Source organism: Macrotis lagotis, chromosome 8 (assembly GCF_037893015.1).
Source record: "Macrotis lagotis isolate mMagLag1 chromosome 8, bilby.v1.9.chrom.fasta, whole genome shotgun sequence".
Classification (NCBI taxonomy): domain Eukaryota; kingdom Metazoa; phylum Chordata; class Mammalia; order Peramelemorphia; family Peramelidae; genus Macrotis; species Macrotis lagotis.
In genome coordinates this window covers 182,579,011-182,604,008 of record NC_133665.1, presented here as the reverse complement: position 1 = coordinate 182,604,008, position 24,998 = coordinate 182,579,011, and the positions used below count along the sequence as shown (strand labels likewise).

The window sequence follows — 24,998 nt, the reverse complement described above, 5'->3', positions numbered from 1 at the left end:
CCAAACTCGGGGGGTCTATTTTCAGTCTCCCACAGGGCAGACCCTTCAGCCTCAGGCACTCGGACCCAGCAGCCCCCCAAAGGGTCCAGGTCACTCCAGCTGGACCGGTCAGACACTGGCTGTCCTCAGAGCTCCCGTTCAAAGGGGTGGCATCAGGGCCACGCCGAGGCTGGCCAATCTTAGGACACATCTCTGCCCAGGTATATGGAACACAGGGCTGCCCTTCACCCTGTGCTCCTGAAGGCTGCCCCCCATCCCCCAGTTCCTGGCAGGCCTGGGCCTCTGGGCCAATGGGCCCAGCAGGGTCTGTCTCTCCCTCTCTGCAGCCTCCCTTCCGGGGCCAGGGACAAGGGGCAGTGCTGCTCTCCCACCCTCAGCGGACCCCTACAACCTGGTCCCGTGTGGCTCAGGCCCTCATTTCAGGGCACGTGTGTCTTGTCCAGGTTGTCTCCCGAGCGATCCTAGTGAGACGAGTAGGAGGGTGTACAAGGGGCAGAGACCAGTGACTGGGGAGATCTGCCTAGAGAACTGGGGCCCCACAGGCACCGTGCCACTTGTGAGAACGCAGTGACCCCAAAGGCCCCTCCCCGAGGCAAGGAGCCCAGGCCTCGGCCCCTCCCCGGGGCTGCTTGTGGATGGACTAGCCCCTTCTCCAGGGAGGGCCACTCAGGTCAAGGGCAAGCTCTCCTGGCCAAACGGAGCCCTGATGTTCTGCTTGCTCCTGTCACATACTGATTTACACTTCAGCAGGTGTTGCCAGATGCCTAAAAAGGTCTCCTCGTCACGATGCCACTAAGACAATGCCCACTAAGCGGGCAGCTGCAGGAGCTCACGCTTCCACAGCCCCCAAAGGGACACAAAGCATCTTCCACCCAACAGGACAGACCCGGGTGGTGACATATTCTGCCTAGAACATACATGTTTCCTTGGAGGCAGTGACTGTCCAAAGGCCAGACCTCTCCAGAGGAGCGCCAAGCACCCTTCTTTTTCTTCCTTCCACCCACCACAGCTAAACACCAGGATGTATCCCTGGAAGCAAAGAGGGGCTCAAGATTCCAAACAAGAGAAGGGGGAGGCAGCCCCAAAAGAGCCTGTCCCGTGCCTGGGGCCTCCCCGGAGCATACAGCCCCAGGGAGAAGGTGGGACAAGGAGCATCACCCCCATTTAGAAGTCTCCATGAGGCTGCTTGCCCAAGTGACAGAGCAGGAGCTGAGGCAGGGCCTCTGATTCCTAACGTGAGGTGCCTTCCCCTACAGAACATTGGCTGCCTCCCTCGCCAGTCACCTTACCCCGCCTCCTCCCCTTCAGAACCACCCCAGGAAAGAAGGCCGTCCTTCCACTGCATTCTCCCCAGGCCTGGCTGGACAACTGACTCTCCAACCTCCATCCTGCTTGCACCCCTAAGACTCCCTCCCAAAGGAACAGAATCACACCTGCCTGCGCTCCCGAGGGGCGCATCTAGCCAGATGCAGGCTCTGGGTGACGCAGCCTCAGAAATGGCCATGACTGGGGCATTTCTGGCACCTGGCCCCAAGCTGGCAAGGCAGGAGTGGGATGTCGGGGTCAGGAGGAGGTGCAGTGTGGAGAGGGAGGCAAAGGAGGGGCCCTGCCGGGGCGAAGGCTTGTGGTAAGAGCTACTCTGGGGCATTGTTGGTGGAGCTGTGCATTAGTGTCGCCGTTACATGAAGTGGACAAAACGTCCATGGCCTGCATATCAGGCCAAGAAAGTTCCCTTGGACACCTAACAGAGGCGGTCGTGTGAAGGGAGGAGCCCAGCAACCGGGGGAAAGTCATGAATCACAGCCATGAATGTAAGTCTTACTGCGCTGTCAGAAAATATGTCTGCAGGACAGTAGAGGCAAGGCCACTGCCTCTCCTGGAAAGCCCACCTGAGAAGCAAGTTAGGGAAAGCTCGGAGATCCAATGTTCCCCAAGAAGCCTGAGATCCAAAATGTGTAGGCAAGAGATGCAAACTGAATACCGAGAGCTGTTCCCCGTGAAGGTCAAAGGACAGGAAGGGTTTTCAAAAGAACTGCAAACTACATATGACCTCATGAAAACAAGCTCCAAATGACTCATTTTTAGAAAGATTCAAATTAGGCTAAATCTGAGGTTTCAACTGACGCCACACAAAGAGGCAAAGAAGGGATGAGCCAGGTGGAGGGGTGAGCTGGAGACTGGTATTGACACCTGGAACACCATCCAGGATTGGTCAAAGCAGTCAAAGGGCCACGACAACCCCATCAGCTCTTTGACCCCTGCTCTAGAGGGAAACGGAGAGTGAACGGGGTATGGAGGTCACAGGGATCAATGAAACATTTCTGAAAAGACTATAAAAGTCTGACTTCCTCAGTAATGAAAAGAAGCCTGGACTTGGTGATTCCACAGATGGAGGGGAGACTGTCTAGAGCAGCCAGAGCCACAAATGCATAAGACTAGAGACACATCTGCTGATTCAGCTGGTAAACCCCCCAGAAACAGGGATCAATGAACTGATCTTTGTGGCTGTGGGCAGGTCCCCGCCTCTCCCTGGGTCTCAGTTTGCTCATTCTTAAAACAAAGGACAGACAGAGCAGCCCTGAAGGTCCCGTCTTGCTTGAAGTCGATGACTCTACCAAGTCATTCCCAAGACATTTCTGGGAGAACCTGAGCCACTCTTCAAAGGCCACAAGCCTCCTCCAAGACACCATGCTCTGGAACAGGACTCAACTCCATTCTCTAGCCAGCCCTGGAACCCTCTACCCAGCAGAGGGGAAGGAAGCCTGGACTTCAGATTGGGCACAACACTCTACGGGGCTGGGTCATGTGGTGGACACAGTCGTGCCCCTGGCAGTGTGTGGCAGTGAAAATGCCTCCCCCATCACTGTAGAGAGCTTCTTATGACAGCCAATGAACTTTCTCAGGGTGTGGCACAATGCCAGTCCTATCCTCTATGATGCCATGCATAAATACAAGGTACCGAATCACAAATAAATTAAGCCAGAAACCAAAGAAATACAATTAAGGCTGGGGGGGGGGGGAGCTTTAAACAGGACTAAAATCCATAGTCCACAACCCAAATACTGATGTGCTTCAGGTCACCCCTGGATCACTAGCTAGCAAGAACAGAGGGGAGAAAGGTGTCCAAGAACTGACCAATCTCTGGCCTCTCCTCCAGGCCAGCCCAGAGTGATAATGCACCATGCAGATGAACCAAGGCACTAGCTGGATATACCTGGATTTAGGATTTTCATGAAAGAATGGACTTTGGCATGGGAAACTTTTCAAACTCCAAAGCTTGAGGGAAGGAGGAAAAGCTTAAATTATTTTTTAATTTCACTTTATTTAGAAGGAACAGTCTTTCTTAATGAAAAAATTTAGCCAATACACAAATTATGGAAACACTTAAGCTAGGAAAATCCTACCATTTGTCCAAAAAGATTAGTTTAATTAAAAGACTCTAAATTATTTGACCACCAGGCAAAATGTTATGGGAGGGGCAGGAGGGCATAATGAGGATAGCACCAGCTCTGAGGCTGTCTGGGCCCTCTGGTGGGTCTCTTGATGACCCTGGGCCCAGCTCTACATCTGAGAAAGGAGGATCTTGGACTTCTTAACTTCTAGGGTCCCTTTCAGCTCAAAATTCTTTGATCTAGAGGCTGATAATTAGTTATTGGCACTCAAAACTGAGAAAAGAAACAAAAGGAGAGGAGGAAGGGAAAGAGGGAAGCAAGCAAGGGAGAGAGGAAAGAACAAAAGAAGGGAGGATGCATGGAAGGAAGGAAGGAAGGAAGGAAGGAAGGAAGGAAGGAAGGAAGGAAGGAAGGAAGAATGGAAGGAAGGATAGGATAGGATTGGAAATGAAAGAATTCAAAGGGAAATAAGGAAAAGCATATGGAAATGATCATTTCTTTTTTGGTTTGTTAAATTCAGAATTAAAAGTGCTGATTGAGTGAATGTTGAAAGCCCTCTGTCTCACTACCTGGAAGGTTTCTGAGTATTTGTTTGGCCCCACACGGCCTAAAGGAAGGTCTGCTGTGATCCCACCTGGGGACTGGGGCAAATGTCCCCCTCACTACCTGTGGAAAGTTTTTTTATCTAATGTGCATTAACTCCAACTCTCTCCTACCTCATGGGTAACTCTCTTCTTCCATCTTCACCTGTCTGTGGTAAGGTTAAGGGTCCAGATACTATTCAAACGTCATCAAACCTCTCTCCATTAGTTCTCGACAATACATTTCGATTCTGCAAAGAGAAGAATCAACAGATGCAGCTACCATTGGTGTGAATGTGGAGGAATGGTCAGCTACCACTATGCACTGAGCTGTGGGGAGTCTTAGAAATGGGACCAAACATTATCATAAAGCTAGTCCTTCCATCAAGAGAACAAAGACAGACCAGAAACAGCCCCTGCCATCCAGGAACTTAAAAGATCATGAGACACCAATTGTCTGCATTAGGGAGAAGAGCTAAAGAGGTCCCTGAGAACACAAAGACAAAGGGGGGGCCAGCCTTGAGGTCTGGGGATCCCAAGCATTGAGAAGGCTCCTAGAAAAGGGAGATGACAGCAGGCAGACAAGCAGGGGAGGCAACAAGAGATAGCAGGGTCACAAAAGCCAGGGGGAAAGTGATGAGGAGGGGATGGTCAGCAGGCCAGTAGGGGAAAGGCCAGCAAGGTCTCTGAACCTGGTGGCTGAGAGAATCATGGAGTACCTGGGGGGGGGGGGTGTCTTCTGAAGAGAGGAAGTTGGAAGCTCTCCTACAAGGTGGGGGGGGGGGGGGCAGTGAAAAGAGAGGGAGAATTTCTGAGGGGATAGGTTTTTCTAAGAGACCGACTGTAAAAGGGAGGAGCCATAAACTATTACTTAAAGGACAATGAAGTCAAGAAAGAGAAAGAAAGAAAGAAAGAAAGAAAGAAAGAAAGAAAGAAAGAAAGAAAGAAAGAAAGAAAGAAAGAAAGAAAGAAAGGAAGGAAGGAAGGAAGGAAGGAAGGAAGGAAGGAAGGAAGGAAGGAAGGAAGGAAGGAAGGAAGAGAAAGAGAGAGGGAGAGAGAGAGAGAGAGAGAGAGAGAGAGAAAGAAAGAAAGAAAGAAAGAAAGAAAGAAAGAAAGAAAGAAAGAAAGAAAGAAAGAAAGAAAGAAAGAAAAGAGACGAGACGAGACTTAGGCAACTCTGGACAGTGGCAATCAGTAGATTAAAAAACAGAGAGGGGCAGCTAGGTGATGCAATGAATAGAGCACCAGTCCTACAGTCAGGAGGACCTGAGTTCAAATACAGCCTCAGACACTTATTAATTAAAAAGCTGTATGATCTTACCTTGAAAAAAAAAAGAGAGGAAGAGAAAGGAACCACTGGAATGTGACCAAAGGCCTAAGTAGAGTGGTTGACCCTGGTGATGAGTAAAACCATTTCTGCCTCAGTCACTGGGAGGTTTCATTACATGAAGCCACTCTTTGTACCTCAGTTTACTATCTGAAAAAATGGGCATTTACAATGTTCACAATTAAGCTGCAACAGAAACATTTTGATTGTACCTCATGGGATAAATCAACATTAAGAGAAACAGCATATGAGACAAAAAAATGCCCACCGACTAGTGAGAAGTCATTGCCCCACTCCCACCCCACCCCACTCTGCCACCTGCTCCCCCAGAAGCAAACCCAATCTGTTCATTGTTTCCTCCTTCTGAGACTCAGTTTGTAGTGGGCTTTCTTAAATTGCCTATCAGCCTTCCTAGGGGTTTCTCCCAGTTTAAGGAAATCTCACTCTTCAAAAACAGCCTTTAATTGATCTGCTTTGCCTGGTAACACAGTCAGATATGGGGGATGGGCTTTCAATTAACAAGTCCTAAACCCAAGGTGGAGGAGGAAAAGGAGGATGTTCCTGTTGGAAAGAGGCAGGCTATGGAGGGATCTGAGAATCCACAAACACCCTCAACCACCATTTTATGAGGCAGCCCCCTCCTCAGAGAAACTCCCAACCATGTCCAAATTCAGAGGAAAAGATTTTTCTGCACAGACCAGCAGTCTTCATTTACATGGATATATGTTGAACATCTCCCCCTCCCCCCTTTAAAAAAAAAACGGTTTCAATGCCTGGCAAATATTTCCAAAAGAATTACTTAGGTGTGAACTTCACTTTCTTAAAATAGGCCCATCTGGAAGTTTCTATCTTTTAAAAAGAAGGCTTGTTTAAAAAATGTTTTTGTTTTACTTTCTGCAAAGCAATGGGGTTAAGTGTCTTGCCCAAGGCCACACAGTCAGGTAATTACTAAGTGTTTGAAGCCAAATTTGAACTCAGGTCCTCCTGACTCCAGGGCTGGTGCTCTATCCACTGTGCCACCTAGCTGCCCCTTGAGAAGGCTTTAAAGCAGGATTTGTAACCTTGAGTCCATGGAGAGATTTCAGGGGGTCTGTGAGCTTAGAAGAGGATTCCATCTTTCTTTTCATGAAACCCAACATTTCCTTCAGTTATTGGGGAACATTATTTGAAAAGGAAACGCCCAAAAGTTTGCTCAGAGCCTGCCCAGAGCAGCAACCATAGGAGGATGTCAAGGAGGCCTGCTTGAGGCTGCACTGACCACTGGCTTGCCTAGACTGGTGACAGCAGAGGAGAATAATTGGTTCTTCTGAGAACCCACCCAATCTTATCAAGTTAATTAATACTTCTGTAAACAAAACCAAATCCTTTGGACAGGCGATTCATTAGCCAGAACCGATTGTGATCGAATGTACCTGACCAGCAATGGCAAGGAGTGTCCCACTGAACAGCCTGGAGCTTAGTCTATCATTCCAAATAGTGATGGGTCCTTGGCCAGAAGCTGCAAGGCTTTCTCCATCCAGAGCCAGGGGCAACTGCTTCCTTCAGACCATACTCCCCAAATCCTCAGGGGTTCTGCCCCAACCCACCCTTGCTTTGCATTCTGTGATAAGCCTGAGTTCAAATCTTTCCTCCAGCACTTGCCTAGCTGGGCCACCCAGGGCAAATTCTCATCTATAAAGTGGAGGTGACAGCAGCTGTGGTGAGGCCTGGAGGAGCCGAGTACCCAGCCCAGGGGAGGCCTCAGGAAGCCCAGGGAAGGCCCTTGAGAAATGCCATTCCCTTCCCAATTCCCTAAGCTAAGAGCCCAACCACCAGACCCTAACCCCTTGACTGGGGGTCAAAGGGAAGACAAACAAGGCACCTCGAAACGTGAAGCTGCAGCCTGACTCGCCAACTGACACCAGAGCATCCCAACTTGGGGACGTTGGACGTCAAGCACCAGAAGCCTGGGGGAGGGGGGGGGAACAACAATCAGACAACTAAGGTTGGTTCAAAGAGAGTGGCTCCCGTCCCCGGGGTTCTCCAAGGCTCAGGCTCTCCCCCCATGAGTCCTAACCAAGGGGGATCATGACCTAGAAAGCAAATGGGGGCTGATGCCTGATTCCATCAGGGAGAGCCCTCCAAGGAGCTACCAAGAATCTCAAACAACCAAGGTCTTTCTTTCTCTGCAGTTGATTCTCTCCCTTGCCCCACTGGGCTGGAAGTGCACGTTTTATCATCCCCATTTTACAGATGAGGAAACTGAGGCCCAGAGAGGGGCACCCAGCTAGTTCAATGTCAGAAATGAAGCAGGTCTCTCTGGTCAAGTCTGACCCTCTTTCTGATAGCTCTTCTACCCCCCACGATCATCTGGAGCCTGATGAAACACTACAGCAGAAACCCCTGTTGAGGGGGTCAGTGTAAGAGTGGACACGGTTCCAGGTCACAGCAGGTCTTTCCTGGAAGAAGATGGACAGGGACAGGCAGGAAGATGATGAGGGGGGATGAGGAGCCCTCACCCCAGGGTCAGACTGTGGACTCAATTCAAAGTCTAAGTGGGCCCCCAGGAGGGGGAGGGGAGGGCAGCCAAGGGCTCTGGCCTCTGCCTCCTCTGTGAACCCCAGTTTCTTGGTCTGTACACTAAGGGGACTGCGCCCGGTCAGCTCCAAAGGCCCTTCTAGCTCTGGGTAAGGGTCTGTGGGTCTTAGGGCACATGATTCAAGTGGCAACAATGAAAGATGAGTCTTCTGGGATTAAACATGCAGGATGGGATGAGAAACCAAACACACTCAATCGGTGCCTGGTTAAAATCCACCATCCCCTTCCTTCTCATGCCAATCTCCCTTTTCCAACCCACACTTCTGAATGCACAGGCAGACACGCAAGGCCTGGACAGGCCAAGGGGAACCCCACCTCCCACACCCTGAACAGCACACTCCAGATCCAGGCGATCTGCGCACTCAGGACCAAACCTCGAGGAGCTATTTACCTCCAAGAGCAAGTCGCAGACTCAGTCACACACACACAGGCCCCCCCAGGCCCCATCTCCCCCGCCATCTCTGCTCGGCCTTGGCGTGGAGCTGCCTTGGCTTATGTCCTCACCTCTTGGGTGGTTTGGCTTTCCCAAGGGGCCTGGGAGTTGTTCCCCACTCAGGGTCTGCTGTCCACTCAGTAGGCACTTAATAGCAACTGAAAAAGGACTAAAGGACAATGCACACAGGAAAGATCAGACGCTGCCACAACCATTCCCCTAGAAAAGTCACCCTTCGTGTTGTTGAGAGGATGAAGAACTCTGAATTTGTTAGGACTTGGAAAATAATCTTAAAAAAAAAAACACACAAAGCTGGCAGAGCTGAGGGACACAAGGCCTAGGAGAGCGCCATGCCACAGCCCACCCCAGCTCAGGGTCACTCACAATCCCCTGGGAATATAGGCAGATGGACAGGAGCCAGGGCTTCAAACAGCCATGCATGTTCCTCACACTCACCTGTTCCAATAGCCAGCATTATCAAAGTTCTGAGGTTCGATGTTTGAGAGGTAGAAGCTTTCCTGCAAGGCTTCCTGGAGTGAGAAAGGAGAAGGGGAATGACCGTAAGGGAATGCCCAACCGGGCAGGCAGCCCTACCCCAGGATCCTCCCGACAAAGCGGGCCAGGAGAAGGATGGCACCCTGCTCATGACCCTCTGCTCCAGATGTCTCCCTAATACAGCCCCTCACCCATCATAAAGCTCAGTCTGGCCCACTATCCCAACAAGGCCCTGGGGTTGCCAGCCTGGGTCCCTTCCCTGGAACACACAAGCTCTGTTCCCTAAGTCTCTGAGCATCACCTCCTGAATCCATCACAAAAATTATGCAAATGCCCCCCTCCCTCAGGTAGGTGAGGATGGTCCAGGGAGAACCAAAGCAGTGGGTCACCCAAACTTTGGGCTGAGAAGTCCCTCCTACACTCTTATGGTGGGCAATTCTAGGGAGGGCTAGGAAGCTTCTGGAAATCAAAGTATAACGAAAATGTAGCCAATGACAACAAGGAAGGCTCCGAGCCCCTGATCACACAATGTCCTGGGAGGAGGAGGAGGAGGAGGAGGAGGAGGAGGAGGACAAAAGGCAGCCCCTATGGATTCTGGGACCAAGGTCTGGTCAAAGGCCTCCTGCAGGCCCTCCCCTCCAGCATTCTCACTCTTCATTGTCTACCCCAGTTGGACATCTCTGAGAAGAGACCCCCAGGGAGTGGACAGATCCAACCAGCCTGACTAGCTAGCCGTAAATCTAGCTATTGGCAAGACTTAAGGGAGGGGGCACCCCTCCCTGCCTTCCCAGTTCCTCCCCACACATGCTCTCCTCCATCCTCTCCTGGGGCCAGACTAGTTCATTGCCTTGACCCTGGCTGAAAGTCCCAAGGGAGGAGAGGTTCAGCCGGCTCCTCCTGGTCCTTCGGCTAACCCCACTCTGTCCCCACCTCCTCACTCCCAGTTTAGACTTAGAAAACCAGCTACACTGATTATCGGGATGGAGTCAAGATGGCAGCATGAGAACAGTGTTTCCTAGGAGCTCTCTCCAAAATATTCCAAAAACCTTAAAATTATGACTCTACCTAAATTTTCAAGAGACAGAACCCACAGAAAGATCCAGTGAGGCAAGTCTCCAGCCCAAGGTAACCTGAAAGATTGTGGAAAGGCTCTGTTCCATGGGGGGAGGGGGTGGCAGAGCAAAGGAGTTCCAGTCTTCTAGGAATAGCCCATGGGGCACATGAGTCCCCAGTTTATGGCAGCAGAAGCAGTTTCCTGACCTGCCAAACCAGAGAGCACCAAGCACAACTTGGAAGATCAGTGAGAAACCTCTGCCAGAGTGAGCGGCAGCCAGCATGGTCCTCAGCACAGCCATGACCATCAGCGCAGCCATGACCATCAGCACAGCCATGACCATCAGTGCCACTGAGGCCCCCAGCAGCAGTCCAGATCCCAGGAAACAGAAGCAGGGACACAAAGCCGCCCAACAGGGAGCCACCCAGCAGCTGCACCCAGAGCACTCCATCCATGGAAGGTGAGGGGGTGTGGGGAGACTGTCAAGGTCTCTCCTCTGTCCCTAGGACAGACTCTGGAGCTTTCTCCATATTCAGACCCTGGTCAGTCAGGGGCTCCCCACTGCCATAGAGCAGGGACGCTCCTCACAGCCCCTGGGCAGAGGGGTAAGTTTGTGGTTAGGAGTCAGAGCCTCTCATAAGGGAGGTAGAGGAAAAATTGGGAAGAGAAATGAGGGAGATACAGGAAAAACATGAAAACCAAGTCAGCAGCCTAGTCAAAGAGATCCAAAAAAGATGCTGAAGAAAACAACACGTTGGGTGGCTGGGTGGCGCAGTGGATAGAGCACCAGCCCTGTAGTCAGGAGTACCTGAGTTCAAATCCAGCCTCAGACACTTAATAATTACCTAGCTGTGTGGCCTTGGACAAGCCACTTAACAGCATTTGCCTTGACAAAAAAAAAAAAACTAAAAAATTATTGGGCTACCTGAAAGTCATGATCAGGAAAAGTGCCTTGACTTCATTTTTAAAGACTTCATTACACATGTTCCTAAGTCATCATGTTCACTATTAATAATAATAATAAATGAATAATAATAATAATAATAAAAAATAAAATTTCTAGAGGAAAACTGTCCTGAAGCAGAGGGTAAAATAGAAATCGAGGGAATCCACCAATTTTCTACTGAAAGAGATCCCAACAAACAACCCCCAGGAATATTATAGCCAAGTTCCAGAACTCCCAAGTCAAAGAGAAAATACTACAAGTAGCCAGAAGGAAACAATTCAAATATCGCGGAGCTACAGTCAGGATCACACAGGACTTCGCAGCATCCACATTAAAGGCTCATAGGGCTTGGAATATAATATTCCAGAAGGCTAAAGAGCTTGGAATGCAACCAAGAATCAACTACCCAGCAAAACTGAACATCCTCTTCCAGGGGAAAAGATGGACTTTCAGTGAAACAGGGGACTTTCAAACTTTCCTACTGAAACAACCAGAATTTAATAGAAGGTTTAATCTCCAAGTACAGGACTCTAAATAGAGGGGGTGGATGAGAAGGACTAACTATGGGAACTTAATGACGTTGAACTGCTTGTATTCCTGCATGGGAAGAAGAAACTGATAATACTCATATGAAACTTCTCATTTAATAGAGCAGGTAGAAGGAACTTTAATAGACAAGGCACAGGAGAGAGCCAAATTTGAAGGTACTTTAAATGGAGTCAATGAGTGAAAAGGAAATGTACTGTAAGAAAGGAAAAGGAGAGGTAGAACAGACTTAGATACTTCATGTAAAAGAGTCAAGAAATAGCTTTTGCAATGGTATGGAAGGGAGGAAGGTGAAGGGGAGATTGAGAGAGCTTCATTCTCATCAGAAATGGCTCAGAGAGGAAGCAACACACATACTTAATAAAACATAGAAATCTAGAAGAGAAAGGGGATGAGAGAAGGGGGCAGGGGGGAAGGGAGGAGGGATATGGGCAATAGAGAGGGTAGATCTTGGGAGAGGGTAGTCATATAACACATTTTCTTTTTTACTTTTTGCGAGTTGGTAGGATTGGATGGCCTGTCCGGAACCCCGTGGCTGGGTGGTTGCTGAGTCTCTGGGATGTAAGCTTGGGGCCTCCTGTGTTCTGTCTGCTGCACCACTCAGGTGCTCCACAGCACACTTCTGAAGAGGGACTGTGTGAAAGGAGAGAGAAAATAAAATAAATGGTAGTGGGGAGGAATGTATGGAGAGACTTACAAACAGCAATAGTAACTGAGAAAAAATATGGAAGTAACTTCTCTGATGGACTTATGATAAAGAATGAGATCCACCCCAGAGACAGAGCTGATGGTATGGGAACACAGACTGAAGTACATTTCTTGTGAGGATTTTTATTTAGTCTTATAAAACTATTGTGGGAATGTATAAATAAAAATATGTCTATGATGGATCTCAAGTTAAATAAACATCAACAGTGAAAGTTTAAAAAAAAAGAAAAAAGAAAGAAAACCAGCTACAATTGAGAATCTGTCATTTCCAAGCCAGTACCATGTGTCCCCATGACCAGCCACTCCCTAGGCAGTCCTCATTGTTCATGCTGAAAGCTGGTGGGATGATGGGGTCTAGGCAGAATTTTCAGTGTCTTGGGTTTGCATTGACTAAAGAGAACACACCCAACCTGCGGTGGTTATCATCACAAAGACCTCACATGAAAGGGATGGGGACAACATGTACGCACACACTCTCTCACTCACTCTCTCTCTCTCTCTCTCTCTCTCTCTCTCTCTGTCTCTGTCTGTCTGTGTCTCCCTCTCTCAGCCCCCCCAGAGCCTTGTCTAAATACTACTGAGCAGAATCCTGGCTCTTTTGCTTAACCCATGACTTAACAGGCTTTCTAATTCCCATGAAGTCAGTGCAGAAACAATGCCCTCCCCTAAGACCTCCCCCACCCACCAGAAGGGCCACAGGAGCCCCCCCGGCCCCCATCCTTGGCTGTACCAACACCAACATTAAATAATTCAGGCTCTTCTTAGCATAGGAGAAACCACATTTTGACTTATTTCTGTCAATGCCTCAGAAGGAATAACGAAGCCTAATAAAATAGTATTCATAATTCTCAGGACTGTTAAACCAAAAATAAACAAACAGTGAAAAAGTGAATATTTGTCAGCCTACTCAGTTACCCACACTGTCATTCAGTAAAGAGACCATTTGGAAGGAGTTGGGTGGAGCAGAGGCCGGTGTGTGAGGAATCAGGAAGATCTGCATTCAAATCTCACAGCAGCAGGCAGTCCCTTAAGATCTGTCTGGGCCTAGAAGGCTCGCTCCTCAACTCACCAGGGCTGCCCCGGCTCAATGGGGCTCATGCATTGTCTCCGTAATGAGCCTGAGCCTGACTCCAGAGTCCCTTCCTTGCACAGTGTAGACAACAGCACTGTCCCCCTCAGAGCGGGGGCTCCCTGAGGGCAGCTTTTCTCAGCACCCCCAGGACTCAGCCCTGGCTTACCAAACACTTAAGAAACAGCCGTGCGAGGGGTTTGAGAAAATACCCGAAATGATCTTTCAAAGGGAGCTGGCAAGCAGTTAGCCAGATGTAGAAGACAAGCATTTTCTCGAGTTTTCATTTTGTAATGAAGAAAATTTGACTATTGTTGACTCAGGAGCTGCATAGTCAAGAATTAAGAGACAGTCTCCTCTTTCTGCTCAGCTCCAGCCTCTTGTCAGGGCATACCCCACCCCACTATTCCTTTTAAAGACAGCCCTGCACAGGGACAGGCGGCAGCCCTCCAGGGCTAGCAAAGGGACTGTTGCTAGAACAGTGTTTGTGTTTACCATAAGAAAATATATGAAATGTGTCTGGGCTCTCTTTGGATGTTTCCCTCACCCTAAAGAGCCAACCAAAGGGGGCTCTCTCTAGAGTCAGGGAGGGAAGAGTTTCCTTGAAGCCACTGCCCTCATGTGCTCACGGACACAACCCTTCGTGGACCCAACATATTCCAAAAAATCATCTGGTGTACCCACAGTCCTAGGGAAATGGTCTGGGATGTGCCCACCACTCCTGCTTTCTCACTTCTACCCAGGAACTCACCCTTTAACTGCTACACTAGCTATGCCGTTCAATCAATTATGTTTGGTATAGTGCTGCTGAGTTCAAAATAATTTAAAACAAAGTTTAGTGCTCGCTTCGGCAGCACATATACTAAAATTGGAACGATACAGAGATTAGCATGGCCCCTGCGCAAGGATGACACGCAAATTCGTGAAGCGTTCCATATTTTTACATTTTCTTTCTTACTTCTTGCAAGGGGCTGGGATTGGAAGGCCTGCCCAGGACCACAGGGCCAGGTGGATTCTGGGCCTAAGGGGTGGTATGGGGGCTCAGGGCTTCTTGGCCCCAGGACCAGGGATCTGTCTGCTGTGCCACTCAGTGACCCTACAGCAGAGTCAGAGTGAAAGGAGAAAGAAAATAGAGTACATGGTAGTGGAGAAATACGAAAGGAGGGAGTTGCGATCAGCAGTGGCAACGGTGGAAAAATATGGAAATAACTTTTGTGATGGACTTATCATAAAGAATGAGATCCACCCATGACAGAGTTGTTGGTGTTGGAACAAAGACTCAAGCACATTTTTTGTTATGATTATTTGGGGGAGGGTGCAGGGCAAGTGGGGCTGGATGGCCTGCCTGGGGCCACATAACGGGGTGATCTTTGGGTGTCTGGGGCCAGATTTGGACCCAGGTGCTCCTGGCTCAAGGGCCAATGCTCTGTCTGCCACCCAGCCACCCCTACTATTATTACTATTTTATTTTATTCCGGGTCTTTTTTTTTCTTTTTTCTTTTTGGTTTTTGCAGGGCAGTGGGGATCGGGTGGGTTGCATGTCACACAGCTGGGTGATTGTTGGGTTTACGAGGCTGGATATGGACTCGGGTGCTCCAGGGCTGGTGCTTCATCCATTGCACCACCTGGCCATACCTACAATTATTACTATTATTTTTTTATTTTTTTAATTTTTTATTTTAATTTTTTTCTCTCCCCTTTACTTTTTTCGCCCAAGCAAGTCTATCTATATTCATGGGGGAGGAGGGGTATTTTGTTTACTTGTAAACAAGAATATTTTTATTAATGTAAAAAAAACATTTGTACAAAATGAGAATAAAAAATAAATTTAAAAAAATCCAACCCCTAAAAAAAAAAAGAAAGTTTAATTTTTAGGAACCAAATGATTCTTTGACTATGTAATGCCTTTATTCTGGTTCCCCTAGGAGTTTTGGAAATGTAGGTTACATTCGGAAATGTAGGTTACATTCCTATCGCTGCTAAAAACTTTCAAATTAATGTTAAGTATTAATTTCATATTAATATTAATTAATTGAAACTATTATACAATACACCAAATGTTAAGTTACATTCCTATTCTTAAATGCAAAAATGTGTTACCAATTTTCCATTCTTATTTCTAATGACTTAGTGATATATAATCTTGAGGCTTGGATGGCATGCCTGTCATTCTTATCCTTATCATAAATTTTCCTTTTTCTGACAAGCATTTATGTCCTGAGTTGGTGTTTCCTCCAGTCTTTACAAGTCTTAATTATGAGCCCTATTTGAGAAACTATTTAGTCCATGTTTTAAAACTGCAATAAAGTGTATAATAATTTTAACTAAAAAAAAAAAGCTTAATTTTTAAAGAGTTATATCTTTAAAAATCCTAAGTGAACTTATAAAGTCTTTAGGGTTAACTAGGAATCTGGAAATGCACCACAGAGACAATTCTATAAGAGTAGTATCTCACTTATTCTTGTTTGGACTAGGGGAGAAGCTGAAAAGGCTTCTCAGTAGCCAGTCTAAACCTGGCTCAAATTTTCTAGCCAGAGCAGTCCCTCAGAGTCTCATTTGGAACCTAGTGACTCTCAGTTTTCACTGGCTGCTATGTTCACTGACAACAGAAAAAAGAAGCTCATGGCGAAAGAGAATAAGGGCCAAACACTCCACAAGGAGAGCCCTCCCTCCACCTCTAGACAAGGTCCAGAACAGATCCCCAAGAACAGCTCAGCTCAATTTTGTTTCTGGTTTGTAAGATGGATGTCAACTGTCTTTTCATCTGATCCTTAAAACAACCCCTGGGGGGGGGGGGGCATTGCTATTACTCTCCCCTTTTTACAGAGGAGGAAACTGAGGCAAGATCAGCATCTAAAGTAGGATAAAAACTCAGATCTTTTGGGCTCCAATTCTGTGTCCCTACCTCCCTCAAGAAAGAGATGAAATTATCTCCAATATCCAGTTTAAGAAGACAGAGAAGTGTGTAACTCATTCTGGCAAGACTTTCAGGGGAAATGCTCACATTTCTAAAATCTGGGCTCTTGGAGGGATAAGCAGCATTATCAGAGACTTGAAGCTCAGGTAAAATGCCTTTTTATGAGGGAAACAAATAAAAACCCACAGCAAAAATGGAAAGCCACACAGACACCTGACAATCATCTATGACCACGTTGGGTCCTCCAACGGTCAAAGAAAGGGCAAGTCATGGATGGGCACCCCTCTCTCTCTCTCTCTCTCTCTCTCTCTCTCTCTCTCTCTCTGTAAAGCCAGCACCCTCAGCCCGGCTGGCTCAGCAGGGCTCTAGTCAGTGACCTGGTTGATGGTCAGGGGAAATGCCACCTACCCTAGGTCTTGCTATTGGAGATGTGTTCCATGACCCAGAAGGAGCCCCTGTATGACAGGGCCTGGTTGGTGCAGCTTCAGGGCTGGGTCCTCATCCCCTGGAGTCCATAGTGTTCCAGGACAGTCTCCTGTGGACGCTCTGAAAATCAGACCAGACAAAGACTTGAGTGACCAGGCCCACTTGCCAAGGCAGCAGTCCACACAGCCAGGGTCAGGCCAGGCCCAGAGAACCACCTGCCTCACCTCCTCTGACAGATTATTTGGGTTCCATAAAAAAAAAAAAAAATCAAAGTATCCAAAAGCAGGGATCAAAAGAAAAAATATCAGCTTTACCAGCAAGGAGCCGCTGCTGTGATGGGGGAGGGGGGATGGGTAATTACAAAGAGAGCCCCGGTTTCAGTTGAAAAGCAGCTTCCGTGGACCCTGCAGCACCGAGACCCCGCAGGTCCCACTGCTGAGGGAGGGCAGGTGGAGGCAGGCCGGGCCGGGGGCCCCGAGTCCAGCTTTCTGGTGCTAGTTCAGGCACATGGAGGGGGGGCAGGGAGGGCTGACTTTATCTACCCAGAGTCCCTGATGCCGCAGCCCAGGGCCAGCCCCGCCCCCAGAGCCAAGTGTCCTCTCCAGGGTCCAGAGGACCAGTGTGGGGCCCTCCCCCACCCCCAGGACCTCCCTACAGAGCTGGAGGGGTGGGGGGTGGAGGTGGGGCCAGACAGAGGGACACACACTCACAGACCCCCACCCTCCTACAGTCACACCACACTACACCACACACACAATCACAGACCCCCCACCCTCCTACAGTCATGCCACACTACACCACACACAGACCCCCCCACCCTCCTACAGTCACGCCACACTACACCACACACACAATCACAGACCCCCCACCCTCCTACAGTCATGCCCCACACACAGACACACACACACACTCACATGCTTATACACACGGATACACACAGTCACACACTCACTCATTCATACATGCATTCATATCCACACAATCACAATCACTCACTCACATTCATACCCACAGTCACACATACACTCACATTCATACATCTCCATTCATATACACACACAATCACACATTCACACAGATACATAACACACTCATATACACACACGTTCATACACGGTCACACACACTCACACATTCGTATATAGTCACATACTCACATACGTTCATCCATGCAGTCACACAGTCACACTCACGTTCATACACGGTCACACACACTCACACATACACATTCGCATGCAGTCACATACTCACACACATTCATCCATGCAGTCACACTCACATTCACTCACTCATAGTCACACACATACACACATTTACAGTCACACGCTCTTGTCACACACTCACACTCATACACATGCAATCACACACAACCACCCTGACACCCACATGCAGACACACACACTGGCTCATACTCATGCATACACATTCACACACTCACACTCGTTCACATTCGCTCACACACGCCCCCGGCCGCAGCGCCTCGCCAGGCCTACCCGCCTGCTCTCTCATTCTGGACGCGGAGTCTCCGTCCTGGCCGCGGAGGGGACGCCCAGGGGCCCCGGCCGGGACGCGGCTACAGCCGCGGCGGGCATCCCCCCGAGCGAGCCACCGGCGCCGCCATAGCTGCAGCCGAAGCCCAATGCGCGTGCGCGGGGCGGGACCGGTCTGAGAAATCGCGGCTCCTCAGTTCATCCCGGGCCTGTCAGTCAGCCGGTGCGCACGCGTAGTGCTCCCGGGAGTCGCCGAGTTTTCGCGTCATCATCGCGCCCTCGCTCGTGCGTGCGCGGAAGGGGGCCGGCCGGAGAGTTTGGGGCTGACGCACATCCGCCCTCGGTCGGCCGGCCTTGGAGCATGCGCGGGGCGCGGCGCCCCACCTCAGCCTTCCTAAGGGCCCAGCTCCCCGCAGAAACCTCAGACTTTCCCCAAGCGAGAAGGCGGGGGATGAGAAGCCTGTGGAAGCTTCTGGAGACGCCGCCCCGGGCCCCCGGGGAAACGGGGGCAGGGGGCGAGAGCGCATGCGTGGCCGGGCTCGCGCTTCGGCGGCCTCTCGCTGCGCCCCTGCAGGCCGCGGGGGGAACGACAGCGGCGGCCCCGGGCCGAGCCCTCGGGGCTGCCCGCCCCGATCTGCGCAGGCGCCGTGCGGGCCGAGGGCGCGGGGGGGGGGGGGGGGGGGGGCGGGACCGGCCCGGCCCCGGGGCCCGGCGCGTCCTCACCGGCCCCTCCCAGGCCACGCGGGGCCGAGGGAAGCCCACGGAGGCGCCGCTCATCCCCCCAAGGAGCCCCTCCCGGGGCCTTCGGCCCCCCGCTCCTAAGCGCTGCCGCTCTCTAGGCTGATCCCTGCGAAACTTCACTCCCCAGAATCTTGCCTTTCTCTTCCTTAAGACCCTTAAAATCCTTTCCGTCCCACAAAGGACTCATTTCCAAAATGTACAGAGAACGGAGTCAAATTTATAAAAAAATAAAAGCCATTTCCCCCGTTGACAAATGGTCAAAGGATATGCAGAGGCGATTTACAGATGAGGAGATCAAAGCCATCCATAGCCATATGAAAAATTGCTCTTAATCATGACTTATTAGAGAAATGCAAATTAAAGCTTCCCTGAGGTGCCACCTCACACCTCTCAGACTGGCCAATATGACCAGGAAGGATAATGATCATTGTTGGAAGGGATGTGGGAAATCTGGGACACTACTACGCTGTTGGTGGAGCTGTGAACTCATCCAACCTTTCTGGAGAGCTATTTGGAACTACGCCCAAAGGGCAACAAAAATGTGCAGACCCTTTGACCCACTCCCGGGTCTATACCCTGAAGAGATGAGGAAAAAGGGTAAAAACATGACTTGTACAAAAATATTCATAGCAGCCCTGTTTGTGGTGGCAAAGAATTGGAAATCCAGTAAATGTCCTTCTGTTGGGGAATGGCTTAGCAAACTGTGGTCTATGTATGTCATGGAACACTATTGTTCTATTAGAAGCCAGGAGGGATGGGAATTCAGGGAAGCCTGGAGGGATTTGCATGAATTGATGCTGAGTGAGATGAGCAGAACCAGAAAAACACTGTCCACCCTAACAGCAACATGGGGGTGATGGTCACCTTGTTAGACTCACTCATTCCATCAGTGAAACAACCAGGGACAATTTGGGGCTGTTTGCAAAGGGAATACCATCTGTATCCAGAGAAAGAATTGTGGAGTTTGAACAAAGACCAAAGCCTTTTAAAAAAAAAAAAAGATATCTTCATACGTAATTTTGCTATCTTATATTTCATTTTTTTCCTTAAAGATATTTCTCTCTCAAGACATTCAATTTTTGACCAATATATAACATGGAAACAATGTAAAGACTATCAGACTGCCTTCTGTGGGGGTGGAGGCAAGCAAGATTTGAAGAAAAATTGTAAAATTCTAAAAACAATAAAAATTCTGTCAGAAGGGGCAGCAAGGTGGCACAGTGGATACAGCACTGGCACTGGAGTCAGGAATATCTGAGTTCAAATCCGACCTCAGACACTTAATAATTACCTAGCTGAGTAACCCTGGGCAAGTCACTTAACCCCACTGCCTTGCAAAAACTAAAAAAAAAAAAATCTGTCAAAAACTAGAGTGACCTCTGACAGGGAGGAGAGGAAATTTACTTCTCAACAAGGGAAGAAGTGAGAGGCAGCAAAAGAGAACCTAAAAATAAAATAAATCATGATCTTAAGACATATAGTAAATGCAAATGATCAGTATATTTAGCATAGTTAGCCATGTGGAACCTCTATTAGATTGCCTCCTGTCAGGGGAAGGGGGGAAGGAAGGACAAGAGGGAGAAAAAATAAAATGTAAGACCTTGCAAAAGGATGACTGGTGGGAGGCAGCTAGGTGGCGCAGTGGACAAAGCACTGGCCCTGGATTCAGGAGTACCTGGGTTCAAATTCAACCTCAGACACTTAATAATTACCTAGCTGTGTGGCCTTGGGCAACCACTTAACCCCATTTGCCTTTCAAAAACCTAAAAAAAAAAATTTAAAGAATGATTGGTGAAAACTACCATTGTAGCTGAAAAAACAAAGTTAGATTTAAATTATTTTAAAACCATGAGGACAACTCTAAATATATATAAATATATATATGCATATTTGTAGTGACTGTTACAGCCAAGCCAAAGAGATTCTAAAATTACATTCCAATTTATTATGTACTTAAAAACAAGGTCCACTTAATAAAAATTCTCAGTTTCATGTACAGCCTCTCCTGCTCCACAACATAAATTGAACAATTCCTGTCAAAGGTCTCACCAATGTGCCCCACTGTGTTGAGATCCTGAGTTCATCTTGATTTTTTAATCACATATTCTGCATTTGTAAGTAGATATCTGAACTCAGGGATTTTATGGCAGGTTCTGTCTCCCATGAACTATTGACTTTTAATTTATAATTAGTGTGGATTCCCATTTTACAGATGCATAAACTGAGTCTCAAAAAGAAAAGTTAAATAGCTTGCCCGGGGTCATTGGTTGTTGTCCTTCATTCTCCAAGAGGACCAAAATAACATCACTATGTTGGAGTCAAGTTACAGTGCATCTGACTGTGACTGATCAGACCAATATGAGTTTGGAATGCTCTCCCACCGGTCAGGCATAAATAGTCCATGTGCACATTTGGGGTGGAGATGTCTCTAAAATTGTGCTTCTCATGTTTCTTTTGAGCTACTGAAATTCTACTTTGCTCATAGAGCTCAGCACCTTCTTGGATGAGGGCATGCCAGGCTTGGGAGGTATTGTGCCAGTGTCTCCCAAGACTAACAATCTCTTCAGAGAGACCTTGCATTGCTTGTTCAGACCTCAATGTGAGCACTTGTCTTATGTAAGTTCTCCATAAAATGATAGTCAATCATAGGTTTGTGACCAGCCTAGCAATGTTGTACTCTTTGTAGCAGAGTTGGTATGCTTGGTATGCTTAGCTAGAGAAAGGACCACAGTGCCTGGTACCTTATCCTGCCAGGTGATCTTCAGAAGCTTTCTAAGGCCACAGTGGCTCTCAGATAGATGACAACTTTCCACATGAAGGATCAGTCTATTAAGGAGGACTCTGGCAGAAATCTTGCCAGCAATGACTAAAAGAGACCCTCCACCCCACCCCACCATGATTGTCTCAGGACAATCAGTTTCCTTTTCATTTGCAGAGATGAATGATGGAGGCATCCTTGAATTCCCTGAGGGATAAACTCTTCTTGTCATTTAACCCAAGAAAGTTCAATCAATTTTTCTATGAATAGTGAACTTTGTGACTTAAATCTCAGCTGGAGTAGAATCAGAACCAGGATCTTTGCCACATGAGAGGAGCCTAATGGTATTCAAAAATCTCTTCTTCAGTTGGAAGTTTGACAATAGAAGGATTGACTTCAACCAGAGCTATAGGTCAATGGCTTCAGCATTTGCTGATGGAAGTCTGTTGAGAACACCATGGAAGCGTTCAGCCCACCTCTCCAGGATCATGTCCCTATCACTGATCACTCATCAGTATTGAGTAGTTGAGATGTACCATAGGTCTTTGGCCCATAAATGGCCTTCAGGACATCATAAAAGTACTTTGGATTGTCGTCATCACCATAAAACTGAAACTCATCTGCCATCTTACTGAGCTAAGATTCCTACATCTCTCTACGGTTTGCTTGTATTTTACTTTTGATGAAGATAAATTCTCCCTTTATAGAGACAGAGGGACTATCCTGCTGGTAAAACCTGTGGAGTTTTTTTATGTTATTTTATATTATTTTTTCAATTACATGCATAGTTTTTCAACATTCATCATTTTTAAGCTTTTAATTCCACATTTTTCTACTTTTCTTTCCCAACCCCCTCCCCATGACAGCAAGTAATCTGATATAGGTTATACATGTATAATCATGTTTAACATATTTCCATATTAATCATGTTGTAAAAAAAAATCAGAACTAAAGGGGGAAACCATAAGAAAAAGAAAAAACATAAAAACACCTTTTTTAAACAAATGAAAATAATATGCTTTGGTCTTCATTCAGACTCCATAGTTTTTTATCTGTATACAGATGACATTTTACATCACAATTCTTGAGAATTATCCTTGATCACTGAACAGCTGAGAGAAACTAAGTCCATCATAGTTGATCATCACACAATGTTACTGTTCATGTGTGTACAATGTTCTCCTGGTTCTGCCCCCTTCACTCAGCATCAATTCATGCAAACTTTCCAGGTTTTACTGAAGTTTGCCCACTTATGATTTCTTACTGAACAATAATGCTCTATAACATTCATATACCATGATTTGCTCAGTAACTTCCCAATTGATGAGCATCCTCTCAGTTTCCAATTCTTTGCCACTACAAAAAAGAGCTACTCTAAATATTTTTGTTCATGTGGGTCTTTTTCTCTTTTTTATGATCTCTTTGGGATACAGAGCTAGGATCAAAGTTCCAAATTGCTTTGGGCATTACTCTCCAGAGTGGTTGAATCAGTTCACAACTCCACCAACGATGCATTAGGGTCCCAGTTTCCCTGTGGAGTTCATGTTTTTCATTTAACAGCTTCTGAATTTCCCCATCAGTTTCATAAAATGAATCTTGCTGTTTGCAAGTGTTCTGGCTCAGATAAGTAAATGCAGTGCTGTACACCAAAATTCTGAAAACTGCCCACTCCTTTTCTGTTCCATTGTTAACAACTATATGCTGGCTCAACTTTCCCTCTAAGTTAGCAACAAACTCTTCACACTTCAAGAAGCATTTTACTTTATTACTTTAAGTCTTCTGGAAGTCATCTTGCCTTGGGACCACCATTTTTGCTGAATGAGAGTATTTAGCTTGGACAGAATAAGGCCAGCCCTCTGCGCTACACATCTCCTTCACCACACTTGCATCCTGTCTGTCTCCTCTCCTTACAATGACACCATCCATTAAATGTTAAAATTTGCTACAATGGTGTATCTGGGAAGTTATTGAATTTAGGTAAAGAGAAGACGGTGTTGGGGATGAGAAGGTCATAAGATGCACAAGTCTTCAGTAGAAAGGGGCCATTGCTGTGGCTATTTCTGGCCCCATTCCTCCCAAGCGGTCTAACCTGATATTAAAGTCACCCACAATTAAAAGTTTCTCCCCTTAGGGGTGGCTAGGTGGTTAGTGGATAAAGCACCGGCCTTGGAGTTAGGAGTACCTGGGTTCAAATCCGGTCTCAGACACTTAATAATTACCTAGCTGTGTGGCCTTGGGCAAGCCACTTAACTCCATTTGCCTTGCAAAAAATCTAAAAAAACAAAACAAAACAAAACAAAAACAAAAGTTTCTCCCCTTTCATCTCACTGACAATGAAGGTTTCCAGGTCTTCACAAGATTTTTCTTTGATTTCATCACAATTTGTAATGGTTGAGGCATAGGGACAGATGATGGTGGTGTGACACTTTCCTTCAAGTGGCAATCTCATCATCATGAGCGCATCGTTGACCATCGTTGACACCTTTGGGGAAAGTATGCAAATTTGCTGACTAGATTGGTTTTGATGAAGAACCTATGCCAGCTTCACTGTGGCCACTCCAGAAGAAGCGGTATCCAGACCTTGGAAAGCTGGGGACAGCCTTGTTTCATCCGAGGCTGTTCTTGGAATGTGACTCCTCCTGAATTCTCTAGCAACGAGAGCTGTTCATCTTTTAAGTCTACTGGATTTTATTTTATTCATAAGAGATAAGCATGTGCACATTCCATATAACATGGTGAGTAGAAACATCTTCATAAAAGTTTTTGTACATTTTTTTATGTATCAGTTGTTGGATAATATCTCTGCTGGCCATGGTAAGCAGCCCAGGGTTAGCCCAGAAGAAACAGACAGTTTCTACAGCAGTTTTCTAGCCCCTTCCTCATGCTGGGAGGTTGCTCAGATATACAGGGAGCTGCCAAATACCAATGCTATTTCTGGGCAGTGAGAAGATAATGCCATGACCTGGGCACCTGTGTGCCGGGTGGAAAAAATTCAGGGAGTTACCTGAGCTCTCCCCAGTTGCCTTTGGAAGCAACTTTAAATCAGGCATCTAAATGAATTTTGACATAACAGACCCCTCAGAAGGCTGAGGTCAAGCCATTTTTCAGCCCCAGTTAAGTCAGAAGAAGTGTAGGAAAGGGCTTTCTCACTTGGAAGCAGTAAGCACTGGACAAGCCAGCAGAAACTCCTAGCCCTGGAACAGATCAGCATCTGGGGCTGCAGGCTGGACCCCACAGGTCAACTATGAGCCCTCAAACCCAATCACAGAAGACAAAGTGCCAGCCACCTGAATCCAGGTCCAACAGACCAGAGGCTGGGTCATCCAGTGCAGGGGGCAGAGTACCAGTCTTGAGGCAAAAAGTTGGTGACAGTGCTCCTATGCCCCAGGAGCTGAGTTCAACTTTCAAGGTCACAAAATAGTCTGGAAAAAGACAAAAAACAACAACAAAAAAGCCCTGATCATAAAAGTCTACTACAGCGGCAAAGAACAAAATGCAAACTCAGAAGAATATAACAATGTCAAAACACCCTTGCTAA

At 47.5% G+C, this 24,998-nt stretch overlaps 1 protein-coding gene and 1 non-coding gene across 2 annotated transcripts; one reads left to right on the top strand and one right to left on the bottom strand.

Annotated features, from left to right (window-relative positions):
- Positions 1 to 471: 471 nt before the first annotated feature.
- Positions 472 to 18,324, bottom strand: EXOG (exo/endonuclease G). Its single transcript, XM_074199065.1, is given in 8 exon segments — positions 472 to 4,194; positions 4,197 to 4,224; positions 8,767 to 8,840; positions 12,309 to 12,329; positions 12,331 to 12,449; positions 16,454 to 16,591; positions 17,965 to 18,136; positions 18,193 to 18,324. Coding segments are annotated over 8 exon segments (774 nt in total). The 3' UTR covers positions 472 to 4,104.
- LOC141496744 (U6 spliceosomal RNA) lies at positions 13,967 to 14,070 on the top strand. Its single transcript, XR_012471142.1, has one exon. It is a non-coding gene; the product is annotated as a U6 spliceosomal RNA (small nuclear RNA).
- Positions 18,325 to 24,998: the final 6,674 nt, after the last annotated feature.